This window comes from Limanda limanda, chromosome 9, assembly GCF_963576545.1.
Source record: "Limanda limanda chromosome 9, fLimLim1.1, whole genome shotgun sequence".
Taxonomy (NCBI): Eukaryota; Metazoa; Chordata; class Actinopteri; order Pleuronectiformes; family Pleuronectidae; genus Limanda; species Limanda limanda.
In genome coordinates, this window is record NC_083644.1 from 8,412,050 (window position 1) to 8,435,296 (window position 23,247).

General features: G+C 42.6%; 2 protein-coding genes across 2 annotated transcripts in view; both read right to left on the reverse strand.

Annotated features, from left to right (window-relative positions):
- Positions 1-1,773: 1,773 nt before the first annotated feature.
- Positions 1,774-9,434, reverse strand: LOC133010387 (uncharacterized). Its single transcript, XM_061077950.1, has 10 exons — positions 9,367-9,434; positions 6,098-7,821; positions 5,049-5,154; positions 4,686-4,833; positions 4,519-4,566; positions 4,219-4,296; positions 3,832-3,969; positions 2,777-2,860; positions 2,450-2,500; positions 1,774-2,204 (listed from the first exon to the last, which is right to left on the reverse strand). The coding sequence occupies exons 2-10, from the start codon at positions 7,566-7,568 to the stop codon at positions 2,094-2,096; spliced, it is 2,235 nt and encodes a 744-aa protein (XP_060933933.1). The 5' UTR covers positions 7,569-7,821; positions 9,367-9,434; the 3' UTR covers positions 1,774-2,093.
- Positions 9,435-11,330: 1,896 nt separating this feature from the next.
- anos1b (anosmin 1b) overlaps positions 11,331-23,247 on the reverse strand; it is a 41,431-nt gene continuing 29,514 nt past the window's right edge. The window contains exons 7-14 of the mRNA XM_061078191.1: positions 21,085-21,157; positions 20,464-20,707; positions 16,502-16,640; positions 15,144-15,380; positions 13,911-14,005; positions 12,395-12,557; positions 11,968-12,197; positions 11,331-11,471 (exon numbers count right to left, since the gene is read on the reverse strand). Coding sequence (XP_060934174.1) covers positions 11,331-11,471; positions 11,968-12,197; positions 12,395-12,557; positions 13,911-14,005; positions 15,144-15,380; positions 16,502-16,640; positions 20,464-20,707; positions 21,085-21,157 — 1,322 coding nt within the window. The remainder of the gene's footprint in view (positions 11,472-11,967; positions 12,198-12,394; positions 12,558-13,910; positions 14,006-15,143; positions 15,381-16,501; positions 16,641-20,463; positions 20,708-21,084; positions 21,158-23,247) is intronic.

The following is a 23,247-nucleotide window of genomic DNA, read 5'->3' on the forward strand; positions in this document are numbered from 1 at the left end:
ACCATCAGGGTCTTTCTCTTCTTCCTGACTGCTTAGTTCGTTAAGGTTCCATTAAAGATCTATGGATTCTTAACCAGAGGTGGACTCCAATCAGAGCAGATTTTAAGAGTCAAAGCACTTGTTCCTTTTTGATAAATTTGCAGAAAAATTACTTTGTGTCACAATATTGTAATTGGAAGAGCAAAAAAAAACAAAAAAAAACAAAAACTCCCTCCTCTACCCTGCAGTAATGGGTCAAGCACCCACACCGGTAGATGTTCCCCACTGAAGTGCCCTTGAGCAACACACTGAACCTTCCTCCAGCTCCGGAGCCCCTGACATGTGTCTGACCTTGCGCTCTGGATGGATTCCTCAGAAAAAATATTACTATGTCAACACAGGGCCCCCTCTTCTGGTGAGTATACAGCATTGCAGCCTAAAGAGCTTTTGAGGTAATAGACATTAATCTGATTCACAAACAAATATTTCCCACAAGAAAAAAGATCAACTAGAGAGATGATGAGCTCGTCCTTATATGACTTTGATAAACTCTCTGAACACTCTCTGGCAGGAGTAGAAGGACGGATATAACTAGAAGTTTGCTGACTTCGCATCTTCACATCACCCACTCACTGAACCAGTGACAAAAAAAAGTTTTTTAATTGAGTCAAATCCTCCCATTAGTTTTGGTTGGGGACAGTTTTTTCCTAATTGGTTCTGGATCTGACAGAAACATTTCAAACAGACGCTGCTGGATACATGTGCTTATTTGAGCGTATTAGTTGTTTTATAAAAAAAATACACATCTCTATTATCTATTTAAAGACGAGAAAGGCTGCAACAAAATCACTGCTCAGACTCCGGACAGAATTGACTTTTTAATAACGATAAAAACAGTCCAGAAACTGCTGTGGTGTTTAGTCAAAGCAAGTATGTACAGTAGTAGGCCAGTAAAAGTACGATACAATCTGTAAATATACATAAATGAATACAACAACAAAATCCAGGTTGGACAAAATATGTAAATGAAAAGAACTGAGGTTCACTTGTGTCTCTGTGAATGACAAAATAAAGCTGAGGAAATGCCTGAAAACAAAAAAACTAAAAGAAACACATCTCAGCAGCGAACTGAACAGCTAACGTCGAATTTACTAACAAGCATAAGAAACTGTTTGGATGAATTCTGAAGTCAAACCGTAACGGACGTCATCCATGTGCAAAACCTAACTCTTGCCCATGAGGACATGATCGGAGCAAAACAGACCAAATGGCAGAAAAGTATGTGGTGGAAAAAAACTGGAAATTGAATATGAAATGATTTGGAGAGCAGACGTCAAAAACCTAATGAACAGGAGAAATAAAACTCATGATCTCCCTGTTTCAAGCCGGGGGAAGAAAACACCGTCAGTACATTCGGATTTTTTCTACTTCGAGGCCTTTGACCGTGCAAATAAATCTGAAGTCCGAGCGAATGCAACCAGCTCAAACGTTCAAGTTTAAAGTGAACTGTTGGTCCACTGAATCACACACCTTCATTAAAACATGTTAGACAATGTGTGTTATTGTAGGCATGTTGCGGCTGAAAGAGTTCAGCGTAAAATTAACTTAAAAAAAAAATGCTTTATTCACTTTAAAATGGCCATGACGGATATAAGGCCATTCTATTTGTGAGGGAAAGTCCTTCCCATTGGTCAAGGCTGCTCCGACGCCTGCATCCTCAGTCAGACTCAGAACCCCCCTGTGTTCCGAAAGGTGGCTGTTGGGCCATTGGGTTGAAATCCTCTGGGGGGGGGGGGGGTTGGTCAATGTAGAAAGCAAACCTGAAGTGTGCGGGCTCCAGCATCGTTTGGGGTCAGTAGGGGTCCACGTCAGTAGTTCTTTGCAAGCTTGCATTTAGAAAAAAACTTAAACTCTTAACATCACCAAAGGTCCCAAGTGACGGCCGCTCTGCTGTCAGTCACACGGGCCGACGGGCCGCTCGAGTTCACTGGAAGATGGCTGCCGTGGTCGTGTTAGCTTGTGTAACAGGCTGTCTGTGAAAATGGCCGCCTGCCATACTGGTGCAGGAGGTCTCAGAAGCCGTCAGCAGGAGAAGGAGGATGTTATTTGGTCGTTCAGTCGTTGAGGCGACAGTCACACATTTCTTTGTAGATCCTCTTTCGGATGAGCGGCATGTCCTCCTGACTGAACAGCAGCGGCTGCCTCACTGACAGGCGACGGCAGTACTGACGGACAGAAAGACAAGATGGTGAGATTAAAGAAACGACAGAAGCTTGCTTCTCTCTGTCTCCAGCCCCTCAGGAGACTGAGCACTGATCGCGTTTGTGGAGGCAGGAAAAGACAGGACACATCCACTTTATTTCTTTTTCTGCCAAGACACAGGACAGACGAGGCACAAGAGAGGAGCAAGGAATTCAAAGAACCGGGGGATAAAGGAAGGATGGGAGGACGGCAGTAAAGAATGTCTCACCTCCAGGACAAAGACTCCACAGTCGCTGTCGTTCCTCTGCTGAGGAATTCCCTGAGGAGTCAGTAGGTCACAATCAACAGGGGGACGGAGGAAAGAGGTCACAGTTGTGTGTGAATCTACTCTACATGCATCTGTTGACTTAGTGGCAAGACTGATTTAGAAAGTGTTGGTTAAGATAAAAAGCAGAACGATTTTCTTGTTAATGTAACTCAGATATGGTCTTTATCATAATGGACTTGGCGATAAGAGGGAGGTTTCCACTCTGCACTGCACTCTCAGGACGCGAGGTGAACACAACATGACATTTACAATCAGGCTCAGCTTTACCTTGATGATAGTAATTTTCCAGCCTTTCTGAAACGCCGTCTGTTCCTTCTCTCTGGCTTCAGACTGGAGGTACTTCATAATGTTCTGGTAGAACAACACACACACACAAAGGACAGTTAAACTACAGTGGAAATTATGTAAGTGATAAACATTACTGTGAAGCAGCTAATCAATAACTTTCAAACATTTAAAACGGCCCTGTAACTCTGAGAAGTGGAGGTTATGGACGAAAATCATGAGTCTAATTAAGCGAAAACAGTGAGAACATCATCAATTAAACAGTCGAACAGGAAAATGTAGAGTTTTGAATGATAAATAGAGCTCGAGGGCGGATGCAGATACTGATATAAGGGAGAAAATGATTAAAAAAGTAAAAAGCAAATATATATATTTTAAGAGATTAAAAGAAACGTAAAATCTAAACATTATGCATGAAAGTCTTTCATATTGGCAAACATGTGTCCATGAAAGCCCCATACTGGCTGATTTTTATCAGCTAACCGCTCTAGTCAATAGGTTCATCATGTCCTGAACTGACTATCCACACATGCTTTCCATCTTTGGTCACGTCCATATGTTTGACGTACATCACTCACTACGGTTATAATTATCCTCACTTATATGTTATCGCCGGTGGTGGAGGAGTCGTGGTCACTGGACACGTGAGCCTCAGGATGCATCTGTCTGATAAGCTGAATACTTTCCATTCATTTCAGAAACATGCAAGGAAAGACACAAGTCTCTATAACCTCCTTATCTGGGTAAGAGCTACATAGACTCTGCAGATATGTGGATTTCTTCTACAATGCATTCTGGGGAAGAATATTGACCCAACGCTCTATCCTCGTCTCTTGAATCTGGTTGGAACCTTCCTTGCGGATTTCTTTCCACAGAACCTGCCCTTCCTTGTCTGTTCATAAATAAGAATTTAATGATGTTGTACAGCCGTCAAGTCAGCAGACATTATGATCATGAAAGTCAAGAGAAACTGAATTAACAAAATCTGCAACGATGATCTACATCTCAAAATGCAGGGACATGGACAGAGGACTCACGTCTGTGGTGTGTCTGAAGACGATGCCCTGGCTGTCGTAGTAACTGATGGTTTTGGTTGCCATGGTGACCGTGACGAGAGACCAGTGGATTTCTAAATGAATGGGAATTAGCAGCAGCCACTTGGAGAAGAGGTCGACCTGAATGAAACCCCCAAAGATAAACACAGGCACAAGTTAGATATACAAAATGCAAAATCACGCAAATGTCTACGTTATGTTACCTGGAATAATCAATACTCAATAAGAGTTTTCAGATTACAAGGCAATAGTTTATAGACGGAATGAGAGACAGAACAGAAAGTGAATAATGTCAAATTAAAAGCCGGAAATATAACTGATGTGATAATTAACGATCAGCTATTGACGTTTAACTGGAACACAACTTACTTTCTTGGTCCATCTCTTCACACCATCGTAACCCTTGGCAACAAGCTGCTTATGAAAAAAGCTGTTGAAAAAATGAACCTGAAAGGAAGAAATAATACATTGTGTTAACAATGTATTATCACACAGTGAAGACTTAATTAACATATTTCATTAAATGTGTCTAAATATTACCTCATGCGTCTAAACACAAGTTCAGACTCCTACAATGAGTCATTTTTATAATTTATAAATATTATTCTAGATCCTTCTGGGCTGCACGGAAACATAGAATTATAATTTTTACAACAGATCCTCAATTACCTTGTGTTGGGTTGCTTCCATAATGAGTTCTCCATACATGTTGATGATCTGACCAGATATAAGAGCAGGTAGAGAGAAATTAAAAAGTTATTTTGTTTTCCTTTACATTGGATCCAACTTTTACACCCTCAGGCTTCCACATTTAGGAAATATTCTTCCTTCTTTACCTGGTCATTAAGCCAATTCTGTTCTTCCAGAGTCCCCAGGTCCTCCAGGCCCAGGGAGTGTTTGTTATACATCACCATGAAGCCTGCGACGGGAGCAGAGGCCAGACCCGACCTGTACCGAGTCATCTCCCGTTTAATGTCCAGGCCCCTGAAGGAGGAGGAGGAGGAGGAGGAGGAGGAGGAGGAGGAGGAGGAGGAGGAGGAGGGGGAGGAGGAGGAGGAATTCCATGTAAAACACAAACCTCTGGTGTATTTTCTTCTATCTTCAAGGACATTTTAAGAATATTGACAAATAAGGAAATAAATTCCACCTTCATAGGCCCGTTTGGATGTGTGTGTGTGTGTGTGTGTGTGTGTACAAACCACTTGCTGAAGTCCGATTTGTCGTTCTTCTTCAGGTGTTCCAGGACATCGGTCTCAGTGAGAGGAATGAAACTGCCGTACTTTATGTAGAAGCTCTCCAGAAAATCTGAAACAGAGGAAATCATAATGTGATTATATGACCAACTACACGAGTAACATTGACAGTGTTGTTAAAAAGCCCAAATTCAAAATAGGTTTTCTGAAGAAACTCTGATTTAATCACACACAAGCCTGAACACTGACACACTTTAAAATAAGAAGTGTAGATAACACAATTTTATGGGGTTTAACGCCGGAAATATTAAAGATGATGTTTGTCAAACTGAATTATATGAAGACAGAATGAACTGCCCAAATCCAGAGAACAGCTTGTTGTCACTGAAATGATTCAAAGCTTCAAATCCTGCCATAGGGACTTAAAAAAAAATATTTTTAATAAATTCGCACTGTCATTGTGTCGAGATTGAATGAAAAAATTAAAAAAAGACTTTTAAAATTAAATGTCGAACAAAAGGCTGTGTCAAGAGGGATGAATTCAGAAGCCACTGCACTTGTTTGCATGATTGGGCCTCATTAAGTAATGCTCTCTGTTAAATTGCAAAACAAAAAAAAATGATAGAAAAAGGTGCACGTGACCCAGTTTAATACCATGTGAAGATCTTGCATTTGCTGTGCTACTGTTGTAAAGGCCGCTCTTTAAACTTCTCTGGAGTCGTTTGCATTTTTCCTACATCACATAATTTGTTTATTGTAACTTCACGTCACAATAAACAAATTCTCTCCTGTATACACTAGTAGTTCTAATCCTGGAAATAATTTTGTTAAGGAAATAATTATTTTGCACAAACTCAGTTTTAGATCAAGTCTGTGTTAATGTTTCATGGAGGTGGCCACGTGTTCTGTGGATTTTATATGTGGGGAAAAAAGTAACTTCTTCCAGTTTGTCGCTGTGTAAAAACATCAATGATTGACTATGCTCTTTATAACTATCTGACAGGATGAGTGAATATTTCCATGTGGAGGCTTGAATGCTTCAATACACATCTCACCATGGACCATGTCAGTGAGCCGCTCCAGAGTTTCTTCACTCGACATCTTCACGTCCATCCCTGCTTCTTCTGACAGATCCTTCCCCGACACCTCTTCCATCTGCTTCTTCTCCCAGGTTCCCGCCTGACAGTACAGCCTGTGGTCTCCTAAAGCCCAGTGGTGCTGCACAGCGTCCACTGTGATAGGGCACTGAGAGGTTTCCACTTCCATAGGTGTGGATCTGTGGTTTCCATTAGACAGAGTTACTGGTAAGGAACCGTGGTCTGCTCCATCAAGAGCCTGGTCCACGTCAGAGTCAATATCCTGAGGCGTATCTGACCGTGATGCAGGGCTGGACTGTCTTGAATTGGATGACAGTCCGTTTCCCAGTTCACTCATGATCAAATTAGCCTCTTCTTCAGATTCCGAGTCAGTCAGATTTACTGTGTCCCCATTACAGAACGGAGATTTAAACGTGGTGGGGTGAGTCTGCACCCCGTGATCCATCTGTGTGTCTTTGTTCTCCTCCAGACTGTGAGCTACCATCGACTGACCTGAGGCGTCCACTTTAGAACCAGAGACAACACAGCCGCCGCCTTGGCTCTTAATTCTAACTTCTACTTTCATTTTCGATGCAAACATTGCGCCTGTCATCATTCCCCTCCCTCTGCCTCGGACTACTAACGCTCTCCTGGCTGGCGTTCCCGACAGTCTCATCTCCACATCTCTGTTAACCCCGCATCCTTTCACTCCTTCTCCAGAAACCCCAGACTCCTTTATCAACATGTCCTCATTATTCTGAGTACATGACTTCTGTGGGGCAGCACAGTTCCTTATTGTTCCGTCCTGCAGGGATGTGACAGGCAGGGGGGGAAGGGTGGGTGTATCATTGAGGGTGGGTGTATGAGCCATTATTTCAGTTGTTTGCACCTTCTCGTACGTGTCATTTTCATCCTCTGCTTCCTCTCCCATCTCCTTGGTCAAATCAGAGCTATTGGTAAGTGTCAGCTGGGCCCCCACCTTTCTGTTTGGGGTGTCCCAGTGGTCCTTGACAGCTCCCCTCCCTCTCCCCCTGCCTCTGCCATAGGTTTTGACATTGTGTCCTTTACTGTTGGGTCCGCAGCAATCACAGGCCTTAGGAGTCCTCTTCCTGCCTGAGGTACGGCCATTGACCGGGCCCTGAGCAGGGGTGGCTGTCTGGGTAGAGGACCAGGAGGAGGCTGGGCTGGAGCTGCTTGTAAGTGCTGGTGTTACAACAGGAGGTTCTGCATCAGCAGGCGTCGGGGTGGAGGGCTGAGGGGGGCGGATTGAGGTAGGGTCTGTGCTGAGGTGCTTTGCAGGGGTCTGTGTTAGGCCCTGACCAGAGGTATCTCTAGAGGGAGGCACATGGGGAGGTGCCACTTGCAGAGGAGGTGCTGTAGCAGGAGCAGTTAAATGAGGCGACGCTGTAGGTGATGTTTTCATTGGGGAAGCAGAGCCGCTGTGAACCATGACGTCCTCTTTTGGCTCTCCAACCCCATCCCCAGCTCCCCCTCTCCACAGTCCTGTCCTTTCCTGTCCTTTGGTCCTCTAGACTTTTAGCCGTTGAAGTTTGCACATTCCGTATTTTGTATCCTGTCACTTTCTGTGTGGATATTAAGTCGTTTTCAAGCCTTTCCCACCCTGAGGTTATCGATGGCAGGTTGCAGGCGTCTCCTCAGTGGCATCAAGACTGCGTGTGGAATAATGAAACGACCATGATCTCCTAATTAAAGACACAGAGAAAAATAACAAGTAAAAGAAATGTCAAGTTCAACAAAACAGCAGACCGAGGCTGTCTTTAATGTGAGTTATTCAAAACAATGTGCTTGGATGATTCGGTGAGAAATGAAAAATACAGTAACTACTATGATACTAAAGACTTGAGGTCTACGGGTCCTCCCACAGCAACCCTCTCCGATCTCAACTGTAAAGCAATCACTGACACTACAACCTCGACAGAACATAACGTCACTCGCCCCCTAATCGCCACTTTGGCCTCAGGACACAGGTTCAGGCTGATAAGATGCAACAGGGAAAGCTTCAGCTAAAGTAAAGAACCTGCAGACACCGCCTCGTAAAGACAGCAGGTCACTAACCCGGCTCTTTACTGTCTGTCAATGGTTCATGTTTAAGAGATGTCAATGTTTGTTATGGTCGTCTTCACTATTGAGGTTGTATTTTCATCTGCATTTGTTTGTTTGTTAGCAGGATTAAGCAGAAACCTCTCGACCGATTTCCTAGAAAGTTTGTAGGGGAACTGGAGGGTTCGCCTCCTATTCACTTCCAATCTGTGCGAGTGAGGAAGTGAATAAAACATTTGCTTCCTGTGGCAAAGCAAATCGCAGCATAGCCTTATGTGGAGTTCAACTTTACTTCTGCATTCACGTACGTGTGACCGGGCCCTGAACCTATTTTTGGTGTGAATCCGGATCATGGGGCGGATTCAGGAACTATTGTTACTTTTCTTGACACAGTGAGACAATCTTGTTGATTTCTCAGAGGATAAGTTGCGGATCTTGATGAAATAAAAATCAGGTATGTTAAGGAGACCGGTATCTATGAGTTATATGAGTTTGTGTAGTTATTGTTATTGTCTACTGATGTGTTTGATGGGTGTTGCTGTGTGGGTGAATGTGCAGGGTTGTGTGACTGGATTCCCTCTATCAAACACAACTCACTAACTAATTAACTAACTCAGTGTGTGTGTGTGTGTGTGTGTGTGTATGTGTGTGTGTGTGTGTGTGTGTGTGTGTGTGTGTGTGTGTGTGTGTGTGTGTGACACTTGCAGGAAGTAAGCAGCAACGACAATGATATTATCTTCAATTAACATGTGTTAAAGATTAACATGTGTTTCCGATGTGCTCAGCTTTTCATTCAGTCGTGTGGATAAACGATTCGTTAACATCTTCACAAAGTGTTGCTGAAAATCCCAGAAACAATGGAATCAACGCAAGCTGCCGCAGCTAAGCTAGTCCAACACTGGGTGTCGGATTCCTGGAGCAACATTTAAGAACACAACAAACCCAGCAGGAGATTTAACTGGGTCCAAAAATCCGATTCACGTCAGGTTTACCCGCAGTAGCACTCCTGGAGCTAGCCGTGTTAGCTAGCTACTGCTGCTGCCGAGGAACACACAACACAAAGCGGCGAGAACACACAACTCCTCCATTTTCAGGAGGAAGTTCAGAGGCGTCGGGACAAGAGGAGGAAGCCGAGGGTCCGAGTGTGAGGAAGAGGAGAGGAGGAAACACACAGAATGAGACTTTACCTCGTCCGGGAAACACGACAAACACAGTTTCATCCGAACACGGCTCGAAAAAACACAACAGTCCGAGCAGCCGGCGCTCGCTGATGACGTCAAGGGGTCGAGCGCAACTTCGGTCTCCAGAGATCCACGTCACACAGAGAAGCCAAAACAATTATCAAAATAAAACTCAGAGAAAGAACCAGATGTTTGTTATTTTACACGAAGATCTTTCAAGAAATACACATGTGGGGCTTAATCACATTTCTTATTAGATTTGCATGTTGTTTTTACATTTTTTAAGATGATGAAATATATTTTTATTGCTAATTAATTTAATTTGACATAGTTGGGGGGAAAATCTGTTAAGGGACCCTCACAAGTTTTAGATCTACTCTGGATCACGCTTTAAATTTTTAAAAACTTTTTTTGTGTGATTCAACCAATTATATTATATTAAGGTATTTTATAACTTAGGACAATATGGTGAATATCCCTTTCACTTATATATTATATTTAACAGTGTATTAGTATATTTAAAATTATTATTTTCATTATAAATACATCTAATCAATAATTAACTAATGAAATGATCATCATTCCCTGATGTGCAAGTGGACATAATTATATAGATTTCTGACCAACAGTTAAAAAAGTACAACTAAATAAATTTGTGAAACTACTATATACACAATTAAAAAGCTGTAAGCAACGTTTCTAAGTTATTAAAACTATTGCCAATTAATTTTTAGCCCCTTTCCAAAACAATAAATCCACAAATCATTGTAAACTGTTATAATCCCAGCATTTATATCCGTGAGATCACTGAAGCAACACACAGTGTCCTGATAACCTTTAATTATAAAAATCTAAGACTGGAAAACAATAAATAAAACCAACAGACAAAAAGTAAAGGAATTAAGTACAAAAGTATCAACAGTAAAAGGTTACATATAGAGAATATTAACATAATGACTGGCTACTCGACATTAGCAGCTCGCAGCCCTTTCAAAGTGATGACATGACTTTTGCAAAACAAAATGTCTGTTTTGGACGTAATGTCCAAAATGTATCAAACAAGCAACTTCGGACATTTTTTTTTAACATATGAACAAAATATCAAAAATATTTGGGCTTAAATCAACATTTCTGCAAACGGAGTCAGACCCACTGGCTTCAAAGAGAATGCAGCAGATAATGCATTGAAATAAACACAGTCTGTTGCTATACATCACTATTTGTACATAAGGTCAGTGCTATATTATTCTCTACTAGCATGGTCAAAAACAAGAGGCATAATAAGTCCCCTTACACGTCTGTCATTTGGCTCCAATGGTGTCAGGTGATCAGATGTCCCACCTTAACACAGAAGACGAACCGATGCAGCCACGGGTGAAGTCTCACTTTTCACATAAACGCCGGGGCACTGTGATTACTGATGCCAAAAAGGAATCGCCATTTTTAATAAGGCAGTGGAGGAAAAATGCTTTAAGGACACGTTTCACTGCTGAGACTAACTGTACTTACCGGGTGCTTTTTAAAATGGCCCCAGGCTCAGTTACGGTAAATTTTAAAAACAATATTGTTTAATCTTTTATCAGAGGATTAATGAGCATAGCTTTCCTGATGTTTGAAAAAACAAAAAGTCAGAGAAACTATCAGAGTAGAAAATACCTTTCTTATGAAGATCTTTATGCAGAGGAATTTATTGTTTTTTAAAGCTTTGCGCAGGTTGTTTGAACATGAACTGCAATGAAAGCATGTTAAACTGTGGAACACAACAGGGAGGAGGAGGCTGGTGAAGGTCAGAGTGGTGCAGCAGTCTCTGGCAGCTGATGCAGTTTGAGGCCTGGAAGAGAGGATTCAACAAAGGATTTAAAAGAAACATAATTTTACCTGCGACTGAAACGTTATGAAATTTTCTCATTTGAAGAGATAAAGGTTTTTAAAGGTTTTTAAGAATGTTTTCCAGAGAGCACAACTACCTATCAAAGTTTAGCCTTGATCGCTGGAGTGTGAATGGTCTTGGAGACTGCGGCGCCATTGCTGCCCCCTGTTGTTAGCACCTGGAGCTGCAGCTGATAGACACAGTTGGCCTGAAGACCTTGAACTGTCACCGACCGCTGAGACTGTGGATGAAGAGCCAGAGTTAGTTCTATCGCATTATTCTTCCCCAACCAGTCATTTGATTGATTAAGAAATAAATATGTTTCAGGAAAAGTTGCTGCGATTCTATACTCTATACATCTTCTGTGCATTCTTCTAGCTCCTAGAAAGTCTGAGAGGCTGGAGCCTGTTTTTTTTTTTTTTTTTTTAAAGGTCACCATTATACATAGTTTTTACAGTAAACTGTGTATTTGCTATTGATTTAGCGACAGAGTTGCTGCTCTAGCAAGTATTCCTAGCAGTATAGGATATTGCTCGTGGGGGAAAATAATAAAGCTCAGAGGATAATTTATATCAGATGTACAGGCAGGAATTTAGTTTTTTTTAAACATCAAGAAATCCAGAATATCAACAGACATATTTGATCTTTTACATGTACATTTATTATAATTAATTTTCTTTCTGCTACAAACACAATCAAATGTTGTTACTGTGTGTAAACCCTTGTGTCTGTCTCACCGCTGCAATCGTCTGCGTCTGCGAGATGAGCGTGTCTTCCTGCTCCTCTGTTGCCGCGGTAACCGACTGTAGCGTCCAGGTGAATTGGAACCCCTCGACAGCCGCTGGGTCCAGTGCATGCTGGGACATCCTCCAGCGAAACGTGGCAAGCAAGGAGCCGTTGACTTGTTGAAAATCTGCTGTCAGTCTTTCTGGACGCAGTACCACCTTTCTGCCTGACAGGAGGCGCTCTGACATAGACAAAAGAACACCCATCAACATTTCTGAATAGGTTTGATACTTTTGCAAAGATGTCTGGTTGTTTGTTCTTAATGAAAATGACTGGAAATGCATTGAACTACTCTGACTGTGTAGGTGGATAATAACTCTTAAGGATCGGGTGGGTCAATGAAACACTGTCTTTATGTCTGTGTTAAGTTACTCTTACCATCAGTGTTGCAGGGCAAAGCTTTGCCTCCTCTGACCCTGATGGAGGAGCAAGTCGGGGTCGTAACCCAGGCAACAGCCTCTGACCCGGGGTCAGCCTTCATCGCCACGGCGACACGGTACTTACAGGCAAACAGCAGCCCTGTGAGGGTGTGATGAGTGCCCTGGAGAGAGAGAATCAGGTCGTGTTAGGGGTAGAAATATACTTCACAGAACTGGTTGTTAGAAGTGAAGTTCCACAAAGTACACATATTACCTCTGTGTTTGTTTGGAAACCTGTCTCATACAAGCAGCTAGTTAGATCCATGTTAAAATAAACATCAGTGTCTGAAGCAGTGTTGGCAGTGTTGGCAGCTTCAAATAGCAAGAGCTGGTGTAACTGTTTAAAAAGTCTGAACTTCAGTGAACAAAAATCATGTTCTGGGACCTCAAATTGCTCAGATCACTTTTCTCTCCACAGACACACACACACACACAAAGACACACACAGACACACAAACTCAGCACACGTTTAATACATCAGCATTTTCTGTCATTTCAGTCAAACCACTGAATTATAACCACTTATACAATTCAATGTTACAACCCAGCAATAATGTTTCTTTATTGTGGAGGCTTTTTGGTATTTTTCAGTTTGGTTTTGTTATGTTTCACACTCCCTCTTGTGTAAAAACCTTCTCCATGAACACAAACCACAAACATCTCAGTACCACAAAAAAAAAAGTAATTTACCTAACATGAACCTGGATGGTTTGTTCTATAGAAGGGTTTGACTGAAAAGCCCAAGACACAAACCTCCTCCTCATAATGTCAGTACACTAAATAGGTCCTTTTTTTATTGAGGTCCATGAAATATTCCCAGAGAAAACTGTGAATGTAAATGTTAAACAAAAACTAAAACTTGATTTTCAAGGTCTCTTTACGTCTTGTGGCCTTGCTCAAACCGCACCCATCAAACTTAATTTTGACATCAACTACACATCTGTAAAGTTTTGGAACTGTATCTTGGACCATTGTTCTGTCCACAGACAGGCAGACAGACAGACAGACAGACAGACAGACAGACAGACACCTGTCAAAGTCCTCAAACCACCTCTGTGTCACCTCAAAACACAGCAGGCATCTCCAAGGCCATATTTTGCCATGATAACACACACTGTTGCGTGCTGGTAGAAATTACACAGGGTATTACTTTAAGAAACAAAAGGTACCTGACACACACACACACACACACACGCACGCACACATGCACACAGGGATATAAATGTAGGATACCTCAGCCAGGGATTTGACAGGGTTATGATACTGTAAATGTGATGTTAGACAGAGAATTTGGCAGCTGGACAAAGGGAGCATTCCACACTGATCTGAGTTATGGTGATGTAATCTGATCTCTAACACACACACACACACTCACACACACAGGGACGCAACAACAATGTTCACACAGAAACACGACACCTGTGCACGACTTCACAATCGCAGACGCACATCAAGCTCAGCTGCGGTAGTCGTACCTGCACAGTTGTTGTTCTCTCGGTGCCCGTGACGTTAGTGCTGCAGCTATGTGGATGCCACCGCAGGATGTATGGACCGGTGTGTTTCTGTTTGCCTGCAGAGCACAACCAAGAAAACAGACAGGACATGAATGAGTGTACACAGGTTTGTTTTTATCTGCGTGATCAGGAGCTATACTGTCTGGAACCTGAGGAAACTATGTCATGATGCAAACAGATAATCTCTCTCTTCATGTCACTGTTTTTCATTTTTCTTTTTTCATTTGCATGTTTTGTCTTGTCAGAAGATGACGTTTTTTCTGCTCCTGGTGAACCTCTCACATCGTCTCCAGCGGGAGCAGAAACAGAGAGAATCGGGGTAACTGATTCTTTTCCTGGGCCACTTGCAGGGCAGCAGTTGTGAACCTAACATTAATATATCATCACCCTTGAAATTGATATGTTGAACTTGCTGCAAACATCCATCCATCCATCATCTATTTCTTTTATCCTTTGAGGGTCGCAGGGGGGCTGGAGCCAATCGCAGCTGACATTGAGCCAGAGGCGGGTCAAACCCTGGACAGATCGCCAGTCAGTCACAGGGTTAAAATACAAAGTCAATCGTTCAAGATCACTTTCCCACGGGTTAATGGGTTTATGCATCCAGTAGTTACAGACATTTGGGCCTTTAGCGGCAAAATTATTCACTTGGTTTGTTGCTGAGTAGGAAGTGCATGTAAACAATGAAAACAGCTGCAGAGTCCAGTCTTCCCTGTAGTTAGAGAATTCCTTTAAATGACCTGATTTGTCATATGATGCATTTTCTGGGCATTTTGACTTTATTGACAAGGTAGTTCAAGCTATAAATGGGGAGAGAGTTGAGGAACACATGCAACAAAGGGCCAGGTCTGATCTGCTGCATGTCCCAGCTGCAAAAGGTCTGCATGCATGGGAACTTGTTTACCAGGTGAGCTAGCAGCCCCCCCACTCGATTATTAAAACCTATAACCAATCTTCATACAAACAAAATATAATCTATTATTGGCTAATCTGTCATCATAACACAAGGTGGTCTTTAATAAAATCCAAAATGCAATGCAAGTAGTTTACTGTGCTCTCTCCTAATTTGTGCTATTTGCAATTTTTTTCTCAGGAGTGAAGAGTACTAATCTAACGTTTTCTATCTACAACTTCTTTTCTTTTTCCTTCTCAATAGGTATTTTAGTATTGAGTTACGTTTCCAAAGCTTCTCACCGTGATGAGGCCACTTCCAGAACACCTTGACCTGCAGCTGGTTGTCATGGTAATGAGGGGCAGCGACCTCCAGCCGCAGGTTGTCAGGGGTGACGGGGTTTCGGGGGGAGTCAGGTTGAGGGTGGGAGGAGGACTGGTGGAGGTCGGAGGTAGAAGAAGGCGAGGACGATGACAGGGAGGGAGATGAGGAAGATGAGGAGGAGGACGAAGACGGGAGCTCATTGGAGAAGTCCTCGCCTTGGAGAGGAGAGGAGAAGGGGGAAGAGGAGAGGAAAGGAGAGGTGAGAGAAGTTGTTAACATGACAATAAACAGAACATTCTGGATACATTTTAATGAATTAAATGGCAAGGTCAGAACTAATATCATAAAGTGATGACGAAAGTGCAAATGTAAGCTAACGTTCCAGTTAATGAATTCACTGATTGGCTTTATCTGACCTCGCTGACCATCATTAGCGCCACAGTAACGATGCCAATACATGGTCTGTGTGAAACCATGTTAAATATTAATAATGCTTAATTATGAATGGCAATATGTTCCATATTAAATAGTCGGCATGTGGTCTGATAATTGAGCTGCAGCTGGATGTAATCCTCCGCTGGGCCGACCGATAGGTCACCTATAAATACCTCTGTTGCCTTGACGACCATTAACATCACTTTCCACTGTGTGTGTGTGTGTGTGTGTGTGTGTGTGTGTGTGTGTGTGTGTGTGTGTGTGTGTGTGTGTGTGTGTGTGTGTGTGTGTGTGCGGCAGCAGCAGGAAATCAATAATGCATTGCTCTGTTAACGGCTGCAGACATAAACCATTCATAAATGATGTGACTAGTTCATGAAATGTTCAAAATATATGTACCTGCGTCACAGTTTGCATTGTTGAGCCACAGCTACATAAAGTGTGCAGCTGCACTACATGAGTTAACTGAGCTCTTCTTAGCTTTATAGTCCATAAAGTTTATTCCTAGAAGACCAAACGGTGCTAAACTCACTGGACCTTCGGTGCCTGTTACTGCAACTTTTAAATATTTTGAGGTAACTTCACACCAGCCTCTCATTTATCAAAAGACACAGTGCTCATCCAAACTGTTGAGCGAGAGGACGTCCGTGAAAAACACTGGATTCATGGTATGTAATATTAGACCACAAATTCTACACCCAGAATAATTACTCCCTCAAATGAAGAGCAGCTGTGGAGAGGCAGTGTTGCAAACTGCAGCTCGACACCGACTTTTACTGTCAACCTTTTACAAAACTGTGTCCCTGCAACCACTGTAGAGATTAATAAAACTTTACTCCAGATAAATATGCATTAATATGATATTGTGAAATACTGAAACTAAAAAATAAACTTTGTTTACCTGCACGACTTATTGTGGTGAAACCAGTTTGAGCTCTGGGACTCTTCAGCCTCTTCTGACCCCAGAAGGCTACTGTCTGCACAGATAGGAAGTAGGAAGTGGCGGGAGGCAAACCCTGCAGCCACAGCTCACACTGCGCCTGGAACACGGGAAATAAAGAGAAACATGGATTTTGGAATCCAAATAGGAACATTCACCCGATCCCTGAAGTTAATTAAAACACATTCAAATTACAAGTTCATTTGTAGTATTAATACAAAACGTGAGGTTAAAACCTGAATAGATAAAGTCAATCAAGGCTCTTTTTGAGGATGATGGATGGATCACGGAGATGATGGGTGAAAATGTGGTCGTTCCCGTCAGTGCATCTGGGACGAGGGGGAGAGAGAGTGTGCACCAAAGGAAACAGGCTCAGTTACTCTATCCTAACCTTGTAGTGAAAAGCACTTTGAATGGTGGTTAAGAAAAGACTAGAAAAGAGCCGTATAAATGATCCATAATTCAGAAGAGCCTTTGCCTTTGGGACCTGTTGTCTTCGGCTGCTTAGAGGACGACTAAGTTTTGGTGACTGATGCAGAGGGAGTTCAAATGTCAGATACAGGGATGTTTATACTGTATGTATAAGAAAAACTGATTCCAAAGATGTCGTTATCAAAACTTTATGATTGTGTAATTTGATTGAGACTTGATATTTTACCATATATATAGAATTTGACTTAGTAAAATAAACTTTTTTTTGACAGAAAACCTAAACGTATGTGCACATTTTTTCTTATGTATAAATGTACTCGTTTATAAATGTTACCTGTTCAACTAAAGACAACAATAAACAAGAGAAACTATATCATCATCATCATCTTCATCATCATTGCATTCCGTGCGCCCCACGTTTTGACTGACAGAGCCGACCTGTTTTGCATTAGCCGTCGTTTGACTGACAGCTCATTAACATGCTCTTAGTCCATCAGGCCTCTCAGTCTGTGGACTCCAGCTAGTCACAACAAAGAGATGCTCGGATGATAACAAGCCTGTATCCCTACGTATGTATGTGTGTGTGTGTGTGTGTGTGGTGTGTGTGTGCTCCGTGTGCTCGTACACTTAAGACAGAATTAGACAAGAGCAAGTTAAAAGCAGTGTCTTGGTGACCTGCAGACAAAATGGGGTTGAAGTCTTTCCATTACTCTGAAGATAGACAAAACATATGGCCTGTACAGCTGTGTGCGTGTGTACGTGTGCGTGTGTGAGAGAGAGAAAGAGAGAAGCCTGGATTTCGATTTTGGCAAATAATGTCAGTGGACATTAAATGAAAGAAGCTGATGTATATTTAAAAGCACTGATTCAGCTGAGTTTTTTTTTTTTTCTTGTTTGAATTACTTCTACTTACTCCAATTTCCTCTGTTACTCCGGGGTTAATGCTGAATCCCTCCAGTCCTGCATAAATTCCTGATTGACAGGATATGTGCTTTATAAACAGCGAGGGGATATATCACCGTGTGGTAATGGGGAGTCATAAAATAATGGGGAGCCATAAAATATCAATGCTCTGAATGATATGAAGGCTATTCAGGAAGGCTGTGCTCGTTCCTTCCTACCTGTTGTGATGCTGCATGTCTCTGTGTGTGTCTGGATGCAGCTGCGAGTAGGAAACACTAGTTAGGGGGCCTCATTTAAATTCCAGGCCTCCCAGCCAAGCAGAACAGAGGACCACACTACAGATAAATGGCTCCACCAGGCTCAGTCTGGGATCACCATTACTACTTAGGATAGCTGGGCCCATATGAGTGCGCTTACATTAAAACCTTAAGACTCTGATGTTTATGTCCGACCCCCCCCCCCTTCCTCTTTCCTCTAAATGAATTCTTGCTTCAAAGTTCGGTCGATTGGAAGCTGAAGGATCCTCCCGTGCAAAGACGACCTTCATCATTGACAATTTGGACCGTTTACTACATTTTAAAAGGGAAAAATAAAATCTTCGGGGAGTCACAGCGGTTGTTGGATGCTGTAATGTCTGTTTGTGTTGTTGTCTGTGATCATGAGTGTTTTGTTGCTGCCGACTTGACCTAGATGAACTGTGAGGTACAACCAGGAGAGCGATCTCCTCCTGTTATTGCTGCATTAACCGCAATTTCAAAAGTACATTCAGAAATCTCTTTCCTTAACCCTTATCCATCCTTTCATCACGTTTTGTGTTAATACATCCTGTAGTTTTTGTGTAATCCTGCTAACTAGCCTAGTTGGTGAGCCTGTATCAGTCAGTGTTTGCACAGATATCTACAGCTCTGATAACTGATGTACTTCCTGGCTAATGCCCATGTGCTGCAGTGACGATCATAAAGTCAGATGTTTTGACTTGAGTTAAACACACAACACAAATGCAGAAAAAAGCCACTTCTCTCCTCTATCGGAGAAAACGGCTAAGTTTCCATGTTATTCCAGCGCCGTAGAGCCAGACCTCCGTGTTGTCATAGCACTCTAACAAAGTTATGTCCCATAAAGATAATGTCGTGTCTGCCCGAGGACAATATCGCATTTTCAGACCCACGAGGAACACATGCGCAAGAACTCTGCAGAAGACCTCGGTAATAGGAGGGCAATTAAAGGGTGAATATGTCAAAACCAGATCTGAAATACTGCACAGCTTTGGTAAATATATCAGCATGTAACTGTATTAAAAAAAACCACATCCACAAAAACCCAAATTAACTTAAGGTTTAATCCGTTTCAGAGGGATGTAGGTTTTATGAATGCGAGGTCAACAATTACACTGAACAGCAAGACCATGTTTTTTTTATCACCTCATTTCTGCTCATTATATAAATCCACATCCTTAATTGAAACATCTGGGCAGTTGCTCTATGTCTCCATATAATTCACATTTGTAGGAGGTTTTATTGGACACAGGTGGTTCAGCAGGACACTGTTTAATTTGAAGCTATTATTTAATGTCTGATATCAAGAATGAATGTAAAGGGAGTATTAAATGGGAGAACAAGCTGTTGCTCTGGTTTAGTTGCTGAAGCAGATGCTATGATATTCACTGGGTTTGCACCGGCACCGCACACAGAAGCTGTTTACAGATCGGGTTCTGTCGGAGCTCAGCTCAGGCCTGTAAAACCTCTGCAGCATTCACAAGCAGAACCCGACGAGGGAAGTGACGTGCGTGTGTTTACAGGACTTGTAAACTTTCTCAGGTGCAGCCATAGATCTTGTATATGTGGTGTGTCAGTGTGTGTTGTGGTTATGTGTTTCTGTGTGTGTGTGTGTTGTGAGGACATTTAGGCCTTTCCTCACAACGACTGCTTGAAGGTTGAGATTTTTAGTGTTGGAATTAGGTTTACGTTAGGATAAGGGCTGGGGTTACTCATTTGTTGTGATGGTGTGTGGATGCGTGTCCCTGTTTGCTGGTTTAACTCAGTTTTTATATCACTAATTTGACTTTAAACTCCCAAACTGAGGCATTTGATTCAAAAGAATCAACATTTTGGTCTGTATTCACTTCAAGTAGTTGCTTCAGGGTAAAATCGGTTGTTTCTGGAGTTTCACTAAAGTAAGAGTTCTTTTTTTTAACGATGAATTGGACCAGGCTATAGCTGTTTCCACCAAGTTCAAGTCTTTAACCTAACGATCTTATCTAATTCTCAGCAAGACAATGAATAAACCAGTTTTCCCTAATGAACAGCCGAGGTATCTGCATCAAATAACTCATTGAATTATTTACACTGCAACGCCTTGGAAGACTACGGTCTGAATATTTATAAAAAGATTTATAATAAACTTGCCAAAATGTATTTAAAATAACATTTTCACTTTGTATGAGCTGTTGTTGGGTAAAATTGCAATTTTATGAATTTAAAAACAAAGCTTTGACACAATAAAGTGGTCAAAAAGTGAAATATTTTCTCAAGGGACAATGATGACATTCTATTATGAAGTGTAATTGAGCACATGGAAAGTTGGCTTACCCCTTGAGTCACTCTGCTGTTGCTTTCCTTTTTCCCCTGCTCTGGTGCGCGTGGGTGTGTGGGGCGGCTGTGCATGTTGTTGTGAACAGTATGTGCGCGTCCATGTAGAGTGTGTGTGTGTTTGTGCACAGTGTGTGTCTGGCGAGACATCCAGGTGACTCTGTAGCTGTGGACCGGCAGGTCTCCCTCTGTGGGGGGGTCCCAGCGTAACAAGACCGCCACCGTGGCCCCAGCTCCTCTGGACCTGAGGACAGAAATCAGGAAGTCAGACAACAAGTTCACGGTGATAAAAAAGGAAGGAAAAGCAATGTAGACATTTTATATCATCAAGCTGAAGAAAAGTCACAATTTAAGACCCAACTTGTGCCAATAACCGTTTTATTGGAATATCGCTGCTGACCCAAGACACGGTCTGAACTTTATAATGTATAAACTTGTCTGATACACACACACCCACACACACACGCACACACATACACACTATATATGTTTAAAAGATGATGAAGTGTAATTTGGATGCAGTAACATAATCAAACAAGGTCTGTCCATCCATCAGACAATAATTTAAGTCTGATTGGACGCAACAAATCCCTGAATCTATGTAATGATCCTTCTCGTTACCTCTCTGTGAAGTGCGATTCCAGAGTCTGGTTGCTCACTCGGATGTTTATCGGCGGTTCTGGAGGAGACGGATCTTCAGAAAGGGAGAGATGAAGAAACATGGAGTCAGAGAGTCAAAGTTATGTTTAAATTAAGATAATTCCCATGGACATTATCATGGTAAGGACACATTCTCATTTGAATCTGTTTCATATGATAAAAGAGCATTACAGTCATAAGAAGAAAGACATATTGTAATGATTAGCTTTTAAAAGACAGAGATCACGTCTTATTCTTTCATCAACATTATATACACTGCTGTTTCTTTCTTCGACGGGTGGAATCAACAGTCACAGGCTCAAACTCTCTGTCAAATCATGAGTTTGAGCTGAAAACAATGAATCCATCGGCCCTTTCCATTGACTTGTAACTGGTGCTGAGTTCATGATTCCAACCGGGCCGAGGCCGCTCGCCAGCTCGACTGAATCGTCTAATAACTCGATGCTTAATGTGCTACAGCCGAGCGAGACAAAGACGCCAACATGGGAGGGAAAAGGCTAATTTTCTTCCTGGTCTCATTCAGGTCTACGGAGCCAATTCGATTTGCAGCATCAAAGGTGAGTGATACTGGAGAAGCCTGTTCAGTAGCTACCACAACACAGACCGACGGCGACCACCACTAGTCACAGTTTGCCTCCGAAATGAAATCCTGAGGCTCTTTCAACACTGCCTCTGTATCTGATTAGAGCCTCAAATCCCAATCCTGTATTTGATTAAAACTACAAAATGGATCTGATTAGAACTACATCCCCCATGGCTGGCCTCCCACAGGCCCCGGGCTGCGCTTGGCTGACCCAGATGCAGAGATCAAAGTTGGGACAACATATTAGGGCTGCAAGGTCTGGCCTGCTTGTGTGTGTGTGTGGGTGTGTTTGTGGTTTCTTTGGAAAACGCAGGGTGTCTTTCAGTTACTGGTTTACTGCCAGCTGTCTCTCGCGGCCCTTTATTCACTCTGCGTTCCTCCCTCAACCGGCTCGATTCCGGTCCATTGTTTCTCGAGATAAAGACATCAAGATGAGTTTTCTGATCCAGACATTCCCTCGTAATTGCTGCTGGCAGGTCCCTGATATCTGAATGAATCTAGGAAGAGGCTTTCAAATTCTAAATTCTCTCTCTGGTTAGCATCAGGTCACCGCGGAGGAACCTCCAGCACCCTGACATCTGCCAGCTTCCTGATTTGTGACCCCTGACCTCCAGCCCCTGACTAATCACACTAATGAACTGGAAACACAAGACTCTGATGGCGATCAGATGGTATTTGGAATGTTTAGGTGTGTCTTTAACCTTTAACCCTGGCGCTTGAAGTATACAAGCGTGCGCACACACACGCACACGCACACAGACACACACACGCTGGGTCCTGAAGACACAGCTCTGCGTTTTGGGATATAAGCTTGTGTGCTCGGTTGCAGCGAGTGGAACGAGGAGACTGACACCACTTGCATGTCTGTCAGTTCTACATCCTGCTGTAGAGAAGCAGCCAGTTGGCTCCAAACACTTTCCAAACAACACTTGTCTATATTCGCTTACGTGCAACCCACAGGAGAGTTATTCCAACTTTTGTATGTAACAGACAGAAATGTAAATGGCATTGATCCTCTCGTCTAACTCTCAGCAGGAAAGTGCATATTTTCCAAACGTCCGACCACGTGAATACGCCGATGGGCCACAGGGAGCTGCCAGAGACGTCTCACTTCGCCAAGGCACAGGTTGTAATGTTCATAATACTCTACAGGAGGCATCAAGAATTCCACAGTTTGCTGTTCTGTGGATGGCAGAGGGAAACGCTATCCCAGACTCTTCTTCTATAAGCGCTCAACTGATAAAGAACCTTTTTTCCGAAGCTGCGTCCAACCTGAAGTCATTATTCACACAGAAACACGCTCCAGCCAATCCTGGCAGGGGATTCATATCACTAGCCAGTCCTGGCGTTACACCAATATGACCTAAGTCTGCGAAGTATTACAACGAGGACCTCCTACAGTGTGTGTGTGTGTGTGTGTGTGTGTGTGTGTGTGTGTGTGTGTGTGTGTGTGTGTGTGTGTGTGTGTGTGTGTGTGTGTGTGTGTGTGTGTGTGTGTGTGTGTGTGTGTGTGTGTGTGTGTGTGTGTGTGTGTGTGTGTG

Excerpts from the sequence above, each read along its gene's own strand:
- LOC133010387 (XM_061077950.1), bottom strand. The coding sequence starts at position 7,568 with ATGGTTCACAGCGGCTCTGCTTCCCCAATGAAAACATCACCTACAGCG. Across the intron at positions 5,155-6,097 it reads GCTCACTGACATGGTCCATG|ATTTTCTGGAGAGCTTCTAC; the intron begins GTGAGATGTGTA and ends CCTCTGTTTCAG. Across the intron at positions 3,970-4,218 it reads TGAAGAGATGGACCAAGAAA|GTCGACCTCTTCTCCAAGTG; the intron begins GTAAGTTGTGTT and ends GGTTTCATTCAG.